This window comes from Protomyctophum bolini (assembly GCF_963924005.1).
Source record: "Protomyctophum bolini genome assembly, chromosome: 10".
Lineage (NCBI taxonomy): Eukaryota > Metazoa > Chordata > Actinopteri > Myctophiformes > Myctophidae > Protomyctophum > Protomyctophum bolini.
This window is the reverse complement of record NC_137871.1, coordinates 21,220,450-21,240,141: the sequence shown is the minus strand read 5'-3', so window position 1 is coordinate 21,240,141 and position 19,692 is coordinate 21,220,450. Positions and strand designations below refer to the sequence as shown.

Here is a 19,692-nt window from a genome sequence, read left to right as displayed (position 1 = left end):
AGAGGCTAAATGTCACCGAATGGTGTTCCGTGGCTCAAATGCCCAATAAATAATGGACCTTGGTATGAAAAGTGTTGAAAACCACTGATGTAACACATGGGACCCCTATGGGGTCTAGCATCGGAAGCTAAAATAAGGTAATTATTTTTAATGCTGGATTAATGCTCTCTTATAAAATGTTGTTTTTGGACAAGATTTAAAAGGTTTAATAGCTTTCCACAAGTACAACAACAACATGGACAACCCCTGCTACCTTTAGTGCAACGTATTCTCATCACTGCCTCGAAGCCGATCTTCCTGGTGAGGTAGCGCTCCACATCCTTCTGGAACTTCTCCAACTGGGCTGGGTTGTGAATGTGGTGGAAGGACGGGTAGTAGAAGATACTGCCGGCCGAATACTTGGACACACAGGCTGCGTTTATAGAGCAGGGAAATACAAATTTGGAATTCTATTATCAACCTACATTCTTACTCAGTTTACATTTTTTACAAAAAAGGTTAAGGTCTCGGAGCCCAGACACTATTCCTCTAATCATATAAACATATTGTTAAAAGGAGTTCCCCCAGGCAGTACTCAGTGGAGAGAAGAAGAGACCACAGACATACACATCTCTGCCCCAACATACTGGGAATCATCCCAGCAGCCACAGCAGCTGTGGCAGTTCACCATCCTGCATGCATGTGTCTATTTGTAAAACATCATCAAAGGGGAAGTGGCACCTTATTGGGTCAACCACAGTGCCGTGCATTGGTTGTACTGCTCATAAAAATCTGTTATTGCAAAACCAGAATATTGCACCTGCTGAAACTGCTCATAAACTTCACCAACAGCACAAAGAAGAACAGCACCTTATTGCTCAACTGAATGTTGCACAACTGACCACAAATATTGCACAAGGACTCACTTCTCCACATCTTGTACAAACTGTGATCTAACAATGTGCATCTATGAACCCTTATTCTGGGCAAACATTTGATCAAAACAGCAGATCTACTGTACTTTTTGGCAAAGTGATTTGGTGTGGAGCGAGGGGAGGAGGAGGCCTAGTATAGACCATGACTTTCACATGCTTGACAATCAACAGCATTAAAATATTCATCATTATTAAAAATGTTTATATGAGTAACCCATACAAACAGCACCAGAGGTAGCATTACTTACAATTTCCCATTCTCGCCCAGGTAAATATCAATGCATGGGAAACCTTCAACAATATGTTTTACCCAGGGGGGCAGTCAGACAGATAATTTGTGAGGCCACTAAGGAAATGAAAGTTCGGCGCTGTCATTGGGCCCAAAACCCCCCCCCCCCCCCTCTCTCTCTCTCTCTCTCTCATTAGAGACACAGCACTACCCCTCTCTCTGTTTCTGGCGCCCCCTACTGGTATAAATCAGTAACATACTCGTGCTCATAGACACAGGTACCTACACAGGTACACAGGTACGTACACGGACATTGCTGGTTGTAGGAGTGGTTGCACCACTCAAAAATAAAGTCGCGTATGTTCTGAGGGGCGTGGCTACCGTTACAGTCTATGATCGGGATTCCCCACCCACTCGAGTCAAAATAAAAACCAACGGAGAAGAAGGGGGGAAGTCCCGCCTCGTTGTCTGGGCCAGCCAATGGGCCAGCTGGGCCCAAACGGATCTAGAAAGATGGCGACTTACAGTGCAAGGACTGACAGGCTTTATTTTACGTTCATGTTAGACCCGCGGAACGCTTTGTCCATATTTTTTACAGTCTATGGTTTTACCTTGGGAGACCTGATACTAAGGCTGGGCGATTATTTAAAACGTTGCACATTGCAACACGTTGTGAGATTGGCTAATTTCCTCTACTTTTGAAAATGGTATAAAATAAGGTTTAACTTGGTAAATAAAACCAGTTGGTGGCAAAAAACACTCCCAGATGACAGGTAGTCTCGTCACAATAATATCGACATTTGCCCAGCCTTACACTTTAATAAAAAGGTATTTAGGAGAGTTGCATTTCTTACCCAGCGAAGCCAGGTCAGCATACTGGGAGCTGAGCAGGAAGAGGTCCACTCCTATCTGTAGACCTGAGCAGTCCAGAGCCAACATCTTATAGAAGTCTGTGGCTGGACCCAGGTGCTGAACACTCTGGAATTGACAACACAACATCTTATAGAAGTCTGTGGTTGGACCCAGGTGCTGAACACTCTGGAATTGACAACACAACATCTTATAGAAGTCTGTGGTTGGACCCAGGTGCTGAACACTCTGGAATTGACAACAACACAACTGAGTGCATGTGTTTTCCCAAATTCAGCTTTTATTTTCCCCATACAACATAATTGTCTTTGAGGGCCTGCTGTGATTTGAATAATAATACTGATGCGGACAGTTGTCTGCCTCGATCATCACACGCTCCAGTAATGCAAATATGCATCTGACCGTCATTTGTTTGTACATCACATAAACAGAGCGTCGCAGTGCCGCCCCTGACGAGGGCCCAGGAAATAATTCCCCGTTCATTTTCCCCATAGACTTACGCCGCAGACAAGGCCAACTCTTGTTGTGACAAATCATGACAATAAACACAATGTATTGGGCAGATCAAATAATTAGAAAGAAGAAAAACATCGGCCCAAAACATTGTGTTTGTCATGATTTGTCACAACAAGAGTTTGCTTTGTCCGCGGTGTAAACGTCTTTAAATAAATACTTTTTGAAAAGTCTATGGGGAAAATGAACGGAGAATTATTTCCTGGGCCCTCGTCGTTCTATATCGCTCTATAAACAACAGATGATAATAAATTATGGTCCTGGGAACATTTTCCTCATGTTTTAGGCCATGACTGTTTAAGTATTGGCAAGAGTAGAAATGTAAGATTTCCAATTCCAATGAATACCAATAACTATTATAAACACAGGTTTTTATAGAAGGCTTCTTCCTGGCTCAGAATGGGCTAGAGGGGCGGGTGGCCCAGCCTGTGTGGTGTCTGGTCTAGAGGGTGTGGTTTCTGGTCTAGAGGGGCGGGTGGCCCAGCCTGTGTGGTTTCTGGTCTAGAGGGGCAGGTGGCCCAGCCTGTGTGGTTTCTGGTCTAGAGGGGCAGGTGGCCCAGCCTGTGTGGTTTCTGGTCTAGAGGGGCAGGTGGCCCAGCCTGTGTGGTGTCTGGTCTAGAGGGGCAGGTGGCCCAGCCTGTGTGGTTTCTGGTATAGAGGGGCGGGTGGCCTAGCCTGTGTGGTGTCTGGTCTAGAGGGGCGGGTGGCCCAGCCTGTGTGGTGTCTGGTCTAGAGGGGCGGGTGGCCCAGCCTGTGTGGTGTCTGGTCTAGAGGGGCGGGTGGCCCAGCCTGTGTGGTGTCTGGTCTAGAGGGGCGGGTGGCCCAGCCTGTGTGGTGTCTGGTCTAGAGGGGCGGGTGGCCCAGCCTGTGTGGTGTCTGGTCTAGAGGGGCGGGTGGCCCAGCCTGTGTGGTGTCTGGTCTAGAGGGGCGGGTGGCCCAGCCTGTGTGGTGTCTGGTCTAGAGGGGCGGATGGCCTAGCCTGTGTGGTGTCTGGTCTAGAGGGGCGGGTGGCCCAGCCTGTGTGGTGTCTGGTCTAGAGGGGCGGGTGCCGGGCGGTGGATCCTATTGGTTCGCCGATCCTATTTCAAGGGGGAGTGGTTAAACCATGAGGCTAACTGGCTACATTCCTAGTGATTGATTTGTTGACGAGCAAATAACAGCTCAGCTCATCTTACTTGGGCACCAAGGATGTAATTAAGTACTAACTAACACTAACACAACAGGCTTTAGTAAAAAAAACAAATATGTCACACAATTAATAAACTGTAGTCTACTTATCAGTCAATATTGATCGATAAAACCAACCAATCAATCAATCCGTATTCAATGTGCCATACCTTAGTGCTGGACCTCTGGTTAGGGTCTTCTCTGGACTGCAGCAGGCCGGCCCCCAGCGTTGGCAGCTGGGTCTGGAACACAGAGACTCGGCCCCCGGTGGGAGACATGAGCTTGTATGCGGCCTGCAGCGCAGGGCCCAGAGCACTGTGGGTCTCCATGCTATGACTGAACATGGATGGGAGGGAGAGCAACAGGTCCTTCACCAGCTGGTGAACGGTCAGGGGTGGAAGGGAGGGAAGGGAGTGGCAGAAGATGAGAGCAGGAGAAACAACGGCAAGTAGGACAAAGGATGAGAATGAGAAATGGAGGGAAAGAGGTGATGGTTGAGGAGTGAAGGAGAAGGCCATGGTAGAAGAAGGTGGGCGGAGTAGGGAGCAGGACAGAGGAGATGACAGTCAAAGAAAGGAGGGTGGGGGGGCAATGACAGGTGAAACAGGGAAGAGAGAGAGAGGAAAGGAGGGTGGGGGGGGGCAATGACAGGTGAAACAGGGAAGAGAGAGAGGAAAGGAGGGTGGGGGGGGGCAATGACAGGTGAAACAGGGAAGAGAGAGAGAGGAAAGGAGGGTGGGGGGGGCAATGACAGGTGAAACAGGGAAGCGAGAGAGAGAGGAAAGGAGGGGGGGGCAATGACAGGTGAAACAGGGAAGAGAGAGAGGAAAGGAGGGTGGGGGGCAATGACAGGTGAAACAGGGAAGAGAGAGAGAGGAAAGGAGGGTGGGGGGGGCAATGACAGGTGAAACAGGGAAGAGAGAGAGGAAAGGAGGGTGGGGGGGCAATGACAGGTGAAACAGGGAAGAGAGAGAGGAAAGGAGGGGGGGGCAATGACAGGTGAAACAGGGAAGAGAGAGAGGAAAGGAGGGTGGGGGGGCAATGACAGGTGAAACAGGGAAGAGAGAGAGAGGAAAGGAGGGTGGGGGCAATGACAGGTGAAACAGGGAAGAGAGAGAGAGGAAAGGAGGGTGGGGGGCAATGACAGGTGAAACAGGGAAGAGAGAGAGGTAAACAAAGTGAGGTGAGTAAAGTTGCACAATATGAACCAAATACAATCACAATAAACACGAAGGCTGCCATTTTTACATTCACACAAACATCAAAACACACAAGCCCTACCTACCTCTTTGCTTTCCTTTAGATTGACCATTAGACTGTCATAAGATGGAATGAACACATCTGAAAAACATGAAAGAATATATATATTAAGATGTCTTCAACCGGGGCAACAAAATTATAGTTCACATGACACCAAAAGTTTTGTAATTTTAAAGAAGAGCACCTCCAGAGGATGACATATTACTAGTCAATCTCAGAGAAAACAAGCTTAGCAACCACAGCCAAAATACCTGTATTGTGTCTGGTGGTCTCCCCACATACTGTATTGTGTCTGGTGGTCTCCCCACATACTGTATTGTGTCTGGTGGTCTCCCCACATACTGTATTTTGTCTGGTGGTCGCCCCACATACTGTATTGTGTCTGGTGGTCGCCCCACATACTGTATTGTGTCTGGTGGTCTCCCCACATACTGTATTGTGTCTGGTGGTCGCCCCACATACTGTATTGTGTCTGGTGGTCTCCCCACATACTGTATTGTGTCTGGTGGTCTCCCCACATACTGTATTGTGTCTGGTGGTCGCCCCACATACTGTATTTTGTCTGGTGGTCTCCCCACATACTGTATTGTGTCTGGTGGTCTCCCCACATACTGTATTTTGCCTGGTGGTCTCCCAACATACTGTATTGTGTCTGGTGGTCTCCCCACCTACAGTATTTTGTCTGGTGGTCTCCCCACATACTGTATTGTGTCTGGTGGTCTCCCCACATACTGTATTTTGCCTGGTGGTCTCCCCACATACTGTATTTTGTCTGGTGATCGCCCCACATACCTTTGTTGTACATCTGGGAGTCATTCAGACTCCTTAGTGAACATCATTCTTCATTAGCAAAGGAATAAATCATGAACTAAGTATTTTAAATGGATTTTCCAGAAATATTTGCTCCATAATTATAGTCATTAATGAATGCCTAGTCAGAAGTAATAAATCATGCCACCATCCACATCCTGGTATTCAAGTGTGGTAATCACATCAAGTAGTCCAGAAGTTTCATAAGTATAGGAGCCACCAGTCGAATGCTTCACTGGTGGCTGGTAATTTAAATGGTCAAGCAGCCATTATGGAAGGTCGACTCATAACCCTAATGTGGTCATATTTACTTCAATTATTGTACAGCATGGCTCTTGTAGGAGGCTAGCCGTCTACAAATGGGCATGTCTTTTTCTCAGTCTGTCCGGGCCTAAAAGTTCTTAATGCATTCTGCCAGTAGACCAGGGAAGTATCGCCATGCATTTAATGCATTCTGCCAGTAGACCAGGGAAGTATCGCCATGCATTTGTTATCCCGCCAGGGCAGGCCGTTACGCCGATAGCAAGGATTAGGTTTTCAGTCCCTTGAGTCCGTCTGTGAACAGCTAACCTCGGGACCCATCGGTAGACCAAGGAAGCAGAACACAGTCCCTTGAGTCCGTCTGTGAACAGCTAACCTCGGGACCCATCGGTAGACCAAGGAAGCAGAACACAGTCCCTTGAGTCCGTCTGTGAACAGCTAACCTCGGGACCCATCGGTAGACCAAGGAAGCAGAACACTTTTCACATCGTGCCAACAGGCTGCTTAACATTTTTCCCAATAACTCTTGAACAGTGCGTTATAAATCGTACATTGATTTGTTAATGTTCGCAGCTTCTCCGTCTTTTAATAATGCCTGCCCTGTCATTAGCAACACTTTGCTAGAGATTCTAAGCTACCAGCTTGCATCACTTCACTTGTGGCCACCAGTCGACCTGGTGTAAATACCTCTCGATAGTATGATGTTCAGTTATTCCACCTCCTTCAACTACCAAACACTCCAGGATATATCCTTAAAATGTTACTTAAACTCGCATCACCAGGTTTTCCATAGTTCAGTAAGTATGGAAAGCTTGGTTTCTATCCACTGCTCAGATCCAGTATAGAGCCTGCCTACTGTGTCTGTTAATTTACAAACACACACACACACACACACACACACACACACACACACACCTGGGTCAATTACTCGACTGGTTCTGCAGGACTGAATGCCGCTGTTTTAGTAGTTCAGATAATGGACACATACCATCGATGTCTGAGACCACCAGCATCTGTGGCCGTGACAGGCCGTCCTGGAGGTTGTAGAAGTGGATGGTGCTGTCGAACGTCAGGAACCCCACCCTGGTCCGCGTATCCCCAGGCAACCTGAGATTCACAAAACACCACGGTGTAAGGCTTACTTACAACACTGGTTCAACCTTGCGGTTCCCGTCCGGTCGCTCTACCCCTGAGCCACTACCGCCCCTCTCTCTCAGCTAAGGGGTCCTTGGTAGGGCCCCGATCACATTCATTTCAAATGATCAGAATCGGATTTGGAGCAAAACAACATGATCGGGACATCCAATATTTATCCTTAGCATATATCTGTGATTTTGGATATTGTTAAAAAAAAGAAAAATCGGATCAGAAGCAAAAAATCATTCCTAGTCCTTGGTATAAAGAATGTTGAGGACCCCTGTGCCAGAGCACCCATTTTCTTCATAGATCTAGAATCTTAATATGGCTCTCAAAGTGCACCAGATTGGTGCATTTTCCTTTAAAGTGTTTTTTTTTCGGGGCGAGCCTGCCGGCCTGCCCCGCACCCGAGAGGGTCGAAGGTCCACCCACTACAGTCTCAAAACTGTATTTTTATAGACTGCATTATAGTGAACTTTATCCTAACTGAAAAAGTATTGACTTCAGTTCAGAGTGTGGTTAAGATGGGGAGAGGAAGAGAGGTAGGACGATGTCCAGACAAAAGGATTGCAGGCCAGCTTTCTGTCACAGCCTGTTCTGTGGTGAGGGGGACAGAGGAGATGATGAGGGGGTCAGAGGAGATGAAATATCTCCCTGAGAAACAGACCTGACAGGCATTTAGAACGAGTGCTTCGGTTGTTTCCTTCCACATTATATACTGTAGTAGACTTCGTGCATCGTCCAACCCTCTTTATACGTGTTCCTTTACTGAGACAGACTGTAGGACGGCTGAGAGGGGTTGGGACAGCGGGTAGGATTCACCTCTAGGGTCAGTTTGTAGTTTGCGTAGGTTTGGAGGGAAGAGTGTGTTAATCCCTTATGGCAAATCTTCGATCAATAATATGAGAGGAGCAAGTAAAGTTAGGTTAGTAATCTAACTAGAACGATGTAATCCTGCGGAATTGCGAGTGTGGTTGCCTATCTCTATAGGAGACCGCACTATTATAGGAAACCACCTCATCTGATTGGACGGTATAGGGTGCGTGGGTATGCCACCCACCCTATACCGTCCTATCAGGTGAGGGCAAAGCGCACCAAAGCCTTGGGAAGAGTTCCGAATCGCTGGCCAATCGGAGGGGAGAATAGAGAGTTATTGAACGATTTAAACGTTTTTAAACTAAATCAACCAGAGGAACCAATGAATAAATGTAAACATATGTAAGGAATACACTGCTAGCAGAGTGCCACACTTACTTTTCTAGGTTTTCCAGTAATGTTTCACAGAAGTACTTCAGATATCCAGCCTCCACAGCATTGTGAGACACGTCCAACACAAACAGGTACACCGCTGGAGGAGGGGGCCTCAACTGAGAACACACACACACACACACACACACACACACACACACACACACACACGTAAGCATATAGCAGAATATTTTTGCTATCTGGAAGAAACCACCCACCTCCAAAATGTTCATTTTTCGGAAGATGAGAAAACATTGGTTCAATATCTTTGAGCGTTGGTAGCCCCTCCTATATACAGCTTTTGTCCCCACACGTCTCATATTTGCCATTGACAATGAAAGGAGAAATTAGGTCATATGTCCGTCAAATATGACGTACATTTGTGGCAACACAAACATTAAATGCCATTGACAATGAAGGGAAAATTCATATGCAGACGAGCAAATCGACTAACCAATCACATAAATTCAGTTGTTCATGAGATGATGTATTATTTTATTCCTATATACAGCTTGGTTGGTCTTGTTTGTGTCTGTCCACAAACTTTGTCCTACACAAACATAAATTCCCATTGACAAATGAATAGATGACTTCATAGTGTCTGAGGGACTCTGAGCAAATATACAGTGTCTATTTTACGTCATGATGATGTACGATGATAAGAGCGCCCCGATTGTCTTTACAGATAAACAAGCCCAAAGTAACAGCTTGAACAGATCTGCAAGCTCACGACATTAAATATAAGGCATTAAAGTTAAATCTGACTTGCCTAAGCCTGCAGTGCAGATACCCCGTTATGTTACATGTATTTTTCAAAATAGACACAATTATTATAATTCTTTAATACAGCATGAGATCGCATCGGTAATATCGGTTATCGGCCATAACAGAAATGTATTATATACGATATGGGCCAAACTGTCTCATGGGCACATACATGTACCATAGCATTTTACCAATTAAACAAGCCACACTTTTGTTTATTCTCACTCACTGTATGCCACACAACTGTGTGACCGGCACTCCCTCTAGTGGACAGACAAATTCAATGTTCAAAACTTAAGAGGAGAGGAGAGCTCACCGTGTAGTCCGAGGAGGAGAGAGGAGAGAAGAGGAGAAAGAGAGGAGAAGAGAAGGAGAAGGAGAAGGAGAAGGAGAGGAGAGGAGAGGAGAGGAGGGGAGGGGAGGGGAGGAGAGGAGAGGAGAGGAGAGGAGAGGAGAGGAGAGGAGAGGAGAGGAGAGGAGAGGAGAGGAGAGGAGAGGAGAGGAGAGGAGAGGAGAGGAGAGGAGAGGAGAGGAGAGGGCTCACCGTGTAGTCCGAGGAGGCGATAAACTCCACAGTAGAGTTCTGGACCTCAGGTCTCTTGTGCGGCTCACCATAACAGCGGGTCACTGGGTTGTACATGAACTCATCTGGCACTGAGACACAATGTTTAACCCATTTAGACCTACATCTTCTAAACCCTGACAGTTTTCAGAAATATTTCTGGCGGTCGTTCTCAAACATTTTCACGTTAAGGACTCTCAAAAATATATGTAATTGGCTGCCGACCCCCTTCTGAAATTATGTTGTTCCAGGGACAGCCCAGTGGGTAAATATTTGAGTTCAAAAAGAATATATAAATATATTCAAAGATTTGCGCCACATTTTCACAATTGCTATGAGCTTGTAGATCTAAAATCTTATATTTAGTCGACTAAAACTAGACTAACACTAAAACATTCCAGGTGACTAAAACTAAATGAAAACTACCGTATTCTATAAGAGACTGTGACTAAATCAAAATTTGCTGTCAAAATCAACACTGACTGAGATATCTGATTTAAATTAGGGTGGTAAAGAGAGGTTGGACAATTTATTTCAATACATAATATAAGCAAATTAATGAATGAGTGGGTGGGTGGGTGCCTATTCTATGAGATGGTGAGTCGTACCATCGTTTATCCTGTAGCAGAGGTTACACTTCCACCGGCGCTGGTCCAGGAAGGAGACAAAGGGATTGATGTATGTTCGGCACGAGCGACAGCGAACGATGGTGCTTGATGTGATCACCGGTAAGTTCTGCAAAAAGGGCGGGGGGGATAGATGACATTGTGAGTCTTACTGTATGGACCCAAGCATTTCCTATTGCATGGTTTGTGTTTTGAGTTCACCTCATGATCCCCGAAACACATGACATGAGGGAAAGATATTTTTCTGTTCATCTCTAAAGGCGAAGGCTTTGTTTGTGTTCCCCCAGGAAATGTGGCTGGATTGTGCGCAACTGTAACCATTTTCCTGACCTACTTTTCTGTCATGTGCCTGTAACTGCTAATCCTAAGGGTTTCTTGTAAACTTTTGCCAGATTCCTTGTACATCTCTATTTTATTTTAACCAACATATAATTTGGCTCCCAACATGGATGAGGGTTGGAGAGTCAGTCAGTGGGTCTTACCTGGAGGTCTCTGAAGGGGTGGAGCAGCAGTCCCAGGGGAAGCCTGGCCTTGTTGAGCAGTGTCTGTGTCTGGGGAACACTGGTCAGGGTACACCTGAACGTACTGTGGAACAGAGACAATGCAAGGATTTTCAAATGTGACCCAACTATCATATTCCTCATAAGAATTACTTCACTTTCAACAGGCATTTAAAGACGGTTTTTACACTTTTAAATCATATCCGTGGCACTGGTCATCATATGGGCATATCTACTGTACTGTACTGTAGCTCTCCTCCTTGGCCTCTGTCAGCTAATGTTGATTACAGAACTACTAGGTTTTTAGTCTCATTCAAGACGACACAGGCAGTGTATTTGTAGTTTCAAACATAATACTTTCAGCGCCATTGCCGAAGGTCTTTGTCAATTGAAGCCTAATTTTGATACTGACGCTTAACGCCATTGACGAAGACCTTTGTCAATTGCGCTTTTATAGTGCATGCGATGGATCGAGCCATAATGCTCCTTATGTTAGCCTGTGTTGTTAACACAGCACTGGATCGTCCATCTTAGATCGTCATCGCCATAATAATCCATTCTATCCGTTTCTTTCAATCGCCTGTATCTCCTATTCCTTGTCCCAGATGGCAGTTTGGTCAAAACAGCGTTTCTTTGACGGCACAGAGACGGCGATGTTATATGGACATGAGTGTCATGGTGGCCTCCAGTCACCTGACTCACGTCCCTTCCTTTAATTACGTTCCTTGGCACCAACACGGAAGCTTGCCCTCGCTTGAGAGCATTCACCCCCAGAACCGGAAGAGACGTCTACCTTTCTATGTCTATGGATATAACAGCCCCCTGATAAATAATACTATGCGGTAGTATGCCAGCGAACGCTCAACTCACTGTGGGTTGCAGTTGACCTTCTTGAGCTCGGGGCTGAGGTTGGGCTCAGGGGCTTCCAGGGGTCTGTTGGGCAGCAGGCTCCTCTCGTGCAGCAGGTTCACCGGCATCAGGGCCTCCATCTCCAACTCTGGCACCCCACTGAGGCCCCCGAGGGCCGCTGACAGCGTGGACAGGTTAGGGAATGGCTGGGGAGGGGGAGAAAGAATAGAAACCTGAACTCCCTGTGGATTCATTAACTAGCAGAGAGGCACTATAGCAAGAACCCTGCAACCATTGATAAAGACAATGCCAAATATAAAGACTTTTAAGTTAAAAAAAAAAGAAAAATCACACCTGTGTCAAGTTATCATCGTACATTATCATCTCATTCCGGCCAATCATAATTTGCGTTCTCACCTTCGTCATCAATGTTTGTGTTACACAATGTTTGTGTTTACACTATGACGTAAAATTTGACGTAATTTGACTATGACACAATTTGGGAAGGTGACATTTGGCCAATCCAAAATGTAGGTACCGGTACATAAAATGGGGCATTATATACTGTAGCTGTTGCTTTATATATACTATATATATTTGGCCCAGCTTTGAGGGTTTGTGTGAACACAAACATTGGCTGATGATTGGCTGTGGCTGATCACCCCATAGCGATGATTTGATTGGCTGAGAAAAGTCAATATTGAAGATAAAAGTGATTGGCTGGAATGAGATCTGTGATGATTTTATTGGCCGAGCGCGGAATGTGACGTATGATGCTGTATGCTGATACCCCTCACTTCACACGTGTGATTTTTGAGGGGTGCCTCCTATATTCAGCTATTAGTGTAGACTTTCATCTAACACAAACATTAAATTCCTATTAACAATGGATGGACAATTTTACGTCATAGTGTCTGAGCAAATAGACATGTTACGTCATGATGTACGATGACAAGAGCACCCCTCACTTCACACGGGTGTGATTTTATACAGTATATTATAATTTAGGCATTTGGCATCAGGACACTCTTAATCCACAGCGACTTAACAGTAAGCAAGGTAAACACATGCATCAAATGCATAGAAACATGAAAGGTTTTTCAAGTAAGAGATGCCCCTGAAAATGTTCTTTATTAACCTGAAACACTAAATATAGCATTAGCAAGGTTTGTGTCTCTCTTCCATGTGATTTCAGGGGCATGTTGAGCATGTTAAAAGGCGTGTCGCACTACAATACATTGTTAGTTACTTGCGCAAGCAGAGCGCGCAAGTAATCATTTCGCTTGGTCTCTTCAAAGTGAAGCCAAGTTTTCTTCAACCGTAAGTCTGTGCCTGGTTTGCTGGGACTAATTACAAGTTACAACATTACGTCATATACACACCATGTACTCTGGTCCCAGTTCTCAACGATGACGTAATGTTGTAACTGGTCCCAGCAAACCAGGCACAGACTTACGGTTGAAAAAAACTTGGCTTCACTTTTTGGAACCAAGTAACCACAGTATACTGCTAATCAAATTACAACTACATACTCTGTATGTAGTTGTAATGTGATTTGTAATTTGTAAATCTGTGCCTGGTCTGCTGGGACCAGACTACACAGATGACCATATCTCTTACGTCATCACTGAGAGCTAGTCATACATATACACACCGTGTACTCTGGTCCCAGCTCTCAACGATGACGTAATGTGGTATCTGGTGGGACCAGATTACACAGATGACCATTTCTCTTACGTCATCACTGAGATACAAATCCAACTACAGATTTCGGAAGTATTTTAGATCATGTATATTTCAACAAATTTGAAAGTATTATTACAGAAATTGAAGTTAGAGACACATATTACTCTGATCATGATTTAGTATTAATATCACTATAGTACAAAATGAAATACATTTAAAACAATTGACAATTTACAATAAGTAATAAAATAATTATACTGTATAATATATTTTAGTTTATATACCAGTTTATATACCTTTTTTTTCATCACATATCAATGATTCATTTTTCTGTAAAAAAGTAGTTAGGTAGCAAATAGTTACACGTAATGATTATACATTTCAAACGTTCCTTCACAGAGATACTGAGATGTGATAGTTTCCAGCGGTCGAAAGTACTTGCGCGCTCTGCTTGCGCACTAGTAGCAAGTATGCACTCGGCAGAGTGCAGCTCTAGTTTGTACTGTTATCTATAGACCATTGTAATCAATCAGGCTTTACCTGGGAATACTGCTGGTAGCTGGATTGGCCGTAGTCTTCGTGTGAAGGGGAGGAGTCGACGTGGGAGACGGGCCGCTGCTGATAGGTGGGCTGCATAACGGGGTACCCGTAGCTACTGTAGGGCGGGGCCTGGTTGGACATGTCATTGGAGGGAGGCATGGAGTCTGGAGAGGCCGACGGATGGGAGGGACAGACAGAGTGTGTGTCGTAGGACAGACGGGAGAGGGAGAGAATGAATGACAGCAGGAGAGAGAGATAGAGAGGTCATTTAGAACAGTGGTCCCCAAGAAAGTGTTTCTTGTCTCCCAAACATCATTAAAATAAGATCTGGTTGCAAAAGGGGTGAATTGGCCCTTTATGGGAGTACCAGGGGGTCCCCAGCTAGTTAGGAACCAAATGGACCCTTATGGGTCTGTAACTCAGAGTATAGAAATGGTGTGTCTGTAACTCAGAGAGTATAGAAATGGAACCAAATTAAACCGTTAGGGTCCATTTGGTTCCATTTCTACACTGTCAGAGTTAAATTTAATTACTTAATTAATTTTACAATATAAATTGGGGTCTCAGAGATATAAATTACATTAAATCAAGTGTCAAGGTTCAAGGTTTCTTTATTTTGTCTCCCAAATGGGGGTCCGTAGACTAATGCATGTCAAACTTGGGGTCCTTCAACGGGTTGAGAATCTCTGCTAGAGCCGTAAACGTCTTCTCTTATGGGGGGTCCCTGGCATATCTTTTCAAATGGGGGGTCTGTGGGCTAATTAGTGTCAATTTGGGGGTCCTGGATATAAAAAAAGTAATTTAGAATCTGCTGGAGCCTCAGTCTACTAACTAATAATGTGATATTCACACGTGCAAGACATGAGTTTGAGTTTAACAATATGAACAGTCTCTCTCTCTGTGAAATGACATTCATACCAGAAAGCATGCGCATATTCACACACACACACACACACACACACACACACACACACACACAGTTATGTTGCGGTATTATATTTGCACTGCATGACTGGAGAGTGCACCTGGGTATGGGCTGCCTCCTTCTAAAGAGTCATAGCTGTTAGGCACCGGAGAGGCACTATCAGTAGTAGAGGAGGACGTACCACCTGAGAGAGAGAGAGAGAGAGAGGTTAACAGAATAAAATGATGAGCATGGCAGCAGTGGAAGAAGTCAATCGGAAGGAAGGAGAGATGTGAGATGATAAAAAAGGAAGGAAAAAGGAGGGGAGATAAGCACAACAAGTACTGTAAGGCAAAACAAAGAGCAACTTTCAGTCATTTGAACTGAACATAAACTCTGTGTATGTCCTCTGTCACTTGTATGCATACGCACACTTCTGTCCCCTCACCTCGAATTACAAATACAGTATGCGCACACGCACACACACTTGAATGAGTCAGTTAATCTACTGGGGCCACATGGCGTAGTATAGCGCTTGTTCATTGGTAAGAGTGGGATCCAATTATGTCATGCTAAATCTGACCAACCAACAGGCAACCCTGCTGGATTATCTCCTGTGTGGACATTAGGCTACGAGGACAGACAACAAAAGCCTCGAGGTTGCAGACATTAGGAGTGAAACCATACGAATGGCTTTCAAAAGAACACCAAGGTGCCACATTTACAGCAGTGGTTCCCAAATGGTGTGCCATGAGACAAGTTCAGATAAGATGTGCCTCTGGACTTGTATACAACCATACAAAAAGTTATGAATATACTTTTTACTACAGTATAGATAATACCACTACTTTGTGTGACCTCAGGCTCAAAGCACCAAGCATCACTTTCCCAATACAGAAGGAAATTGTGGGCCGGGCCGGGCAACAAATAAACTAGGGCTTAAGAGTTTAAACTTTTTATTTTTGTTTTGTTTTTTGCTGCCTGGGGACCCCTTAGAACCAGTGATGTAGTCTACCGTTATACGCAGTATACCGTGGCAAAGTTTTAGGGGAAAAAAGCATATACCGTCTAGTGCTAACCATTTCATCCACGAGCGTATAGCCTATGTATATGTGCACGTGTCGCGCTGGGAATAATTATGGACAGTCTGAAAAACTAACCTAGGCTACAGCACTGCCTAGAACCCTCTCAATGACCGATGGGGGACTGATGGGGGACCCCGGAGTCCACTTTGAGAACCAGTGTCCTGATATAATTGCTTTTTTCACCATAGATGAATTGCTTGTTGGTAATTAAAGTGCACTGCAGCAGAAGACAGATCATTGCCCAGAGCTTTACTGGGTGAGGCACCGAGACACATGCTAAGTGAAGAATGGAATGCCCACTCGTGCATTACAATCCCACAGTCTGCATTGCAATTACAGTTCATGCATTTAGCCCCTATCCGATTCCAGACTCCCAGTTGTGACATAGGATGAGCTGAGTGTCCAGCTCAGGGACAGGTTCAAGGAGACACATTTGGGAGCCTTCTGATATCCCAAGGAGATGAGCGGATTCTGCAACACCGTCCTAGGACAAGTAGGCAGGTACTGCAACTTACCTCTCACCTGTCTGAAAGACGAGGTTTTGGATACATGCAAAGTGCCCAGCCCAAACACACTGTAAAGATTCCAAATGACATTGATAGCTATGCTGAGGAGGAAAGAAGATGAGCAATTTGCTGAATGCTGGAAGGCTGTGGAGCAGGAAAGAAGGCAGAAATGGAGGACAGAGACATGATTAGTCTACTAGAAAAGAGTAAGGAGGAGATGACAAATGGAAAGCCAATAAGTATTGGGGGGGTCAACAGATGGATAGACACGGATACAGATGAGATATGAATGTCAGTGATCGCAGGTGCTCGCGTATGTCAAGAGTGGGGATGTAAATACAATATAAAAAGTAAACAGAAAGTGCAAGCGTGGTGTTTGAAAGACAGGGTGACGGGGCAGTGGTGGGGTGGTACAAAGCTAAAGCAGACCTGCTTCCTCATCCTCATCCTCATCATCGTCATCATCCTCGGAGCTGGATGGCGAGGGGGGGGCTGCCGCCGCTGCCGCCGCCTGGGCCGAGGCGCTGCCGGCAAAGCCTGAGCTAGCTCCACTATTAGCAACATATCCGTACTGCAGGCCTGTTGGGGAGAGGGTGGGGGGTGGAAGAGGTACAGAACACATGGTGTGTGAGGAGTGAAGTGGCGTGGCGAAGTCAGTACACAGGGAGCACCTGGGGGGCTGCAACACCCAGAACAGAGTGTTGTGCGTCTGTCAAATGGCAGTGTTATTCAACACGTGCTACAGTTTGTTTAGGATGGAGGATCGTCTGGCTAGTCACATGCATGTAGATCTGCGTGAAAAGGAGCAAAAGGTGTGTTTGGTCAGCAGACTCAGCACACCTGTGAGCATGACAATAATTCCCACAGTCGGGTCTACAAACGCAGCTGAGGAACTGCACATCTAAAAATGAGACAGACCAAGATGTTCCTTTTAACACAGCCACAACAGACAAGACAAAAAACAGGTGTTGGAGCATAAAGATTATACTGTAGTTGTACTGTACCAACTTGCTCAACCTTTAGTACAGGAAAGCTCAGTGTAGTACAGGATTTCTACAGTGTATAACCAAATGTTTAATTTAAAAGTGTAATGTAAGGCAGTATTAATAAATGGTAGGTTTATGAATTATAACCAAGTGATCAGTATTTATACAGATTTCACGAGTATGTGTAGAGAAGAGATTAGAGAATACTCTTTAATAAGAGAGCAAAGTTGCTTTCAAATCTATTACTCGTTGGTTTAAAGTCCAAACTAATCTTTATTGGCTGCATTGCCCGTCCATCCCACACTGCTGCAGAGACACTCATCCATGCCTTCATCACATCCAGACTCGACTACTGCAAGGTGTCACCTTTAAAGTTCTCAAAAAACTTCAGTATGTTCAAAACTCTGCTGCCCGCCTCCTCACCAGAACCCGATCCACTGGCTCAATGGCTCCCAGTCAAACACAGAATAGATTTTAAATACTGATGATCTTCACCACCTATAGACCGATTCAGAAACGGGTCTCCTGTAGGCGGAGACAACATATCTGCGGAATGGTGGAAGTGGAATGGAAAAGTGACTGATGTTAGTCTGCCTCAAACGCTACTCTTTTACCTGCTTTTTACTAACACTAACATTACAAAGATGCCCAGAACATCGGGATGAACCCGTGTAGTTTATGGCTGCTCCAACAGTAGTGGCAACATTTAAAAAAAAACGGAATGTCAAAATATCTACCGCGGTGGCTGAGACCAGAGCCATAGAGAGTAATGGTTGAGACAAAGCAGTGAAAGGTCCTGAAAGATACACAACGTCAGCCTTACCCAATACCCAATCTTTCTGTTTTATGAACACAAGGCTGCTGTACTTTATACTTCATACTTTTAATGCTTAGTATGAGGTATAAAGTACAGCAGCCTTGTGTTCCTAAAACAACCAGGCTCCAACACCACGCCCCCTCCCGCTCCCTCAACGCAGGGCTTTCTCAGTTGCAACCCCCCTCCCTTTGGAATTCACTCACACCTCGCATCAAAGCCACCCCCACCCTTGCCCAGTTCAAAAGTCTTTTCAGACTCGCTTTCCCTGCCAATTCAAATCTCCCTTTCTGTCTTTTAGTCTTAGTTTATTTATTTGTTTGTTTTCCCCTTGCTAAATTCTTAGCCTTTTTGAGTGGTGCAACCACTCCAAGGAACAGCAATGTCCGTGTTCACCTATGTGTTGGTTCACCAATGTGACAACCTATGTGACGTTAATGAGCACCAGTATGACTATGAGTACCAGTAGGGGCGCTGTTGTGCCAGAAACAGAGAGAGAGAGAGAGAGACTGCACTGTTAATGAGAGAGAGAGGGGGGGGGGGGGGGGGAAGAGGGGAGTTGCACCACTCAGTTTTTTAACCATTTCTCTCCTAATAAAGTAGTTTATTTTGTTTTGTTGTTAAGTGACTTTGGGTACTAAGAAAAGCGCTATATAAATGTCATGTATTATTATTATTATGCAACTTGTGATTGTGTAGGCTATAAGCCCATGCACAGTATACAGTAATAGTATGTGTATGGGCTTTCACATAGTCCTTTCACAACTTCAAGCTTTATTACATTACCTACAGTGGTTTATCTATTGTAGGCACATTATATACCGTACATAATTTTGTTTTAACTGTCACAAACGTTACCTATTAGGCCATTTGATCGTGCTGTGACTAAGTAGGTCATGTGATGTTGTTACATGATTTGTGGAATGTGATGAAGTTCAACTAAACGCTTGAATTTATTTTGCCACTCCAACTCGCTTGTTAAGCCCCTTTCCAAAGGGTGTGTGCGTTATCCTGATTATTGGCATGAGCACGACAGTGATGCCGTAAGGAACCAGGCGGAGAAGAGTTTTGCTAGCAACACCCTCAAGTGGAATTTTGCGATTATACTTATACAACAGTTACCATGAAGATAAAACATAAAAATGTATTCATATTGTGGGGCATTTAGTTCTCAAAATAACAACCTTACTACAAGTGTTATCTATTCATTATCCTGGAAATATATGGAGTCCGAGTCCCCGTTTACTCAGCCAGCCCAGACCAAGCATAAAGATGCTTGGTCTGGGTGTTTTCCCAAACTGAACACACTGAGAAAAACTAATTAGAATTACTATGTCTGCAAACTTCCCATGCAAACTACTAGCCTAGCAACTCTGTCTGATAATTTTTTTATTAGGTGTGCTGTCATGCACGTTTGAAATTGTATTTATTTTTTATTCCACTTGGAACATTACGACTGA

The 19,692-nt window shown here is 44.9% G+C and overlaps 1 protein-coding gene across 3 annotated transcripts in view; it reads right to left on the bottom strand.

Annotated features, from left to right (window-relative positions):
• sec24b (SEC24 homolog B, COPII coat complex component) overlaps positions 1 to 19,692 on the bottom strand; it is a 44,155-nt gene that overhangs the window by 16,791 nt on the left and 7,672 nt on the right. The window contains exons 4-16 of one of the 3 annotated variants that reach the window (XM_080774025.1): positions 16,862 to 17,011; positions 14,963 to 15,046; positions 13,938 to 14,101; positions 11,733 to 11,917; positions 10,845 to 10,947; positions 10,345 to 10,471; positions 9,719 to 9,828; positions 8,416 to 8,528; positions 7,013 to 7,131; positions 4,979 to 5,034; positions 3,864 to 4,070; positions 1,998 to 2,121; positions 254 to 412 (exon numbers count right to left, since the gene is read on the bottom strand). In XM_080774025.1, the coding sequence (XP_080630151.1) occupies positions 254 to 412; positions 1,998 to 2,121; positions 3,864 to 4,070; positions 4,979 to 5,034; positions 7,013 to 7,131; positions 8,416 to 8,528; positions 9,719 to 9,828; positions 10,345 to 10,471; positions 10,845 to 10,947; positions 11,733 to 11,917; positions 13,938 to 14,101; positions 14,963 to 15,046; positions 16,862 to 17,011 (1,701 nt within the window). The remainder of the gene's footprint in view (positions 1 to 253; positions 413 to 1,997; positions 2,122 to 3,863; positions 4,071 to 4,978; positions 5,035 to 7,012; positions 7,132 to 8,415; positions 8,529 to 9,718; positions 9,829 to 10,344; positions 10,472 to 10,844; positions 10,948 to 11,732; positions 11,918 to 13,937; positions 14,102 to 14,962; positions 15,047 to 16,861; positions 17,012 to 19,692) is intronic. The other 2 variants (XM_080774026.1, XM_080774027.1) reach the window with 2 other exon arrangements.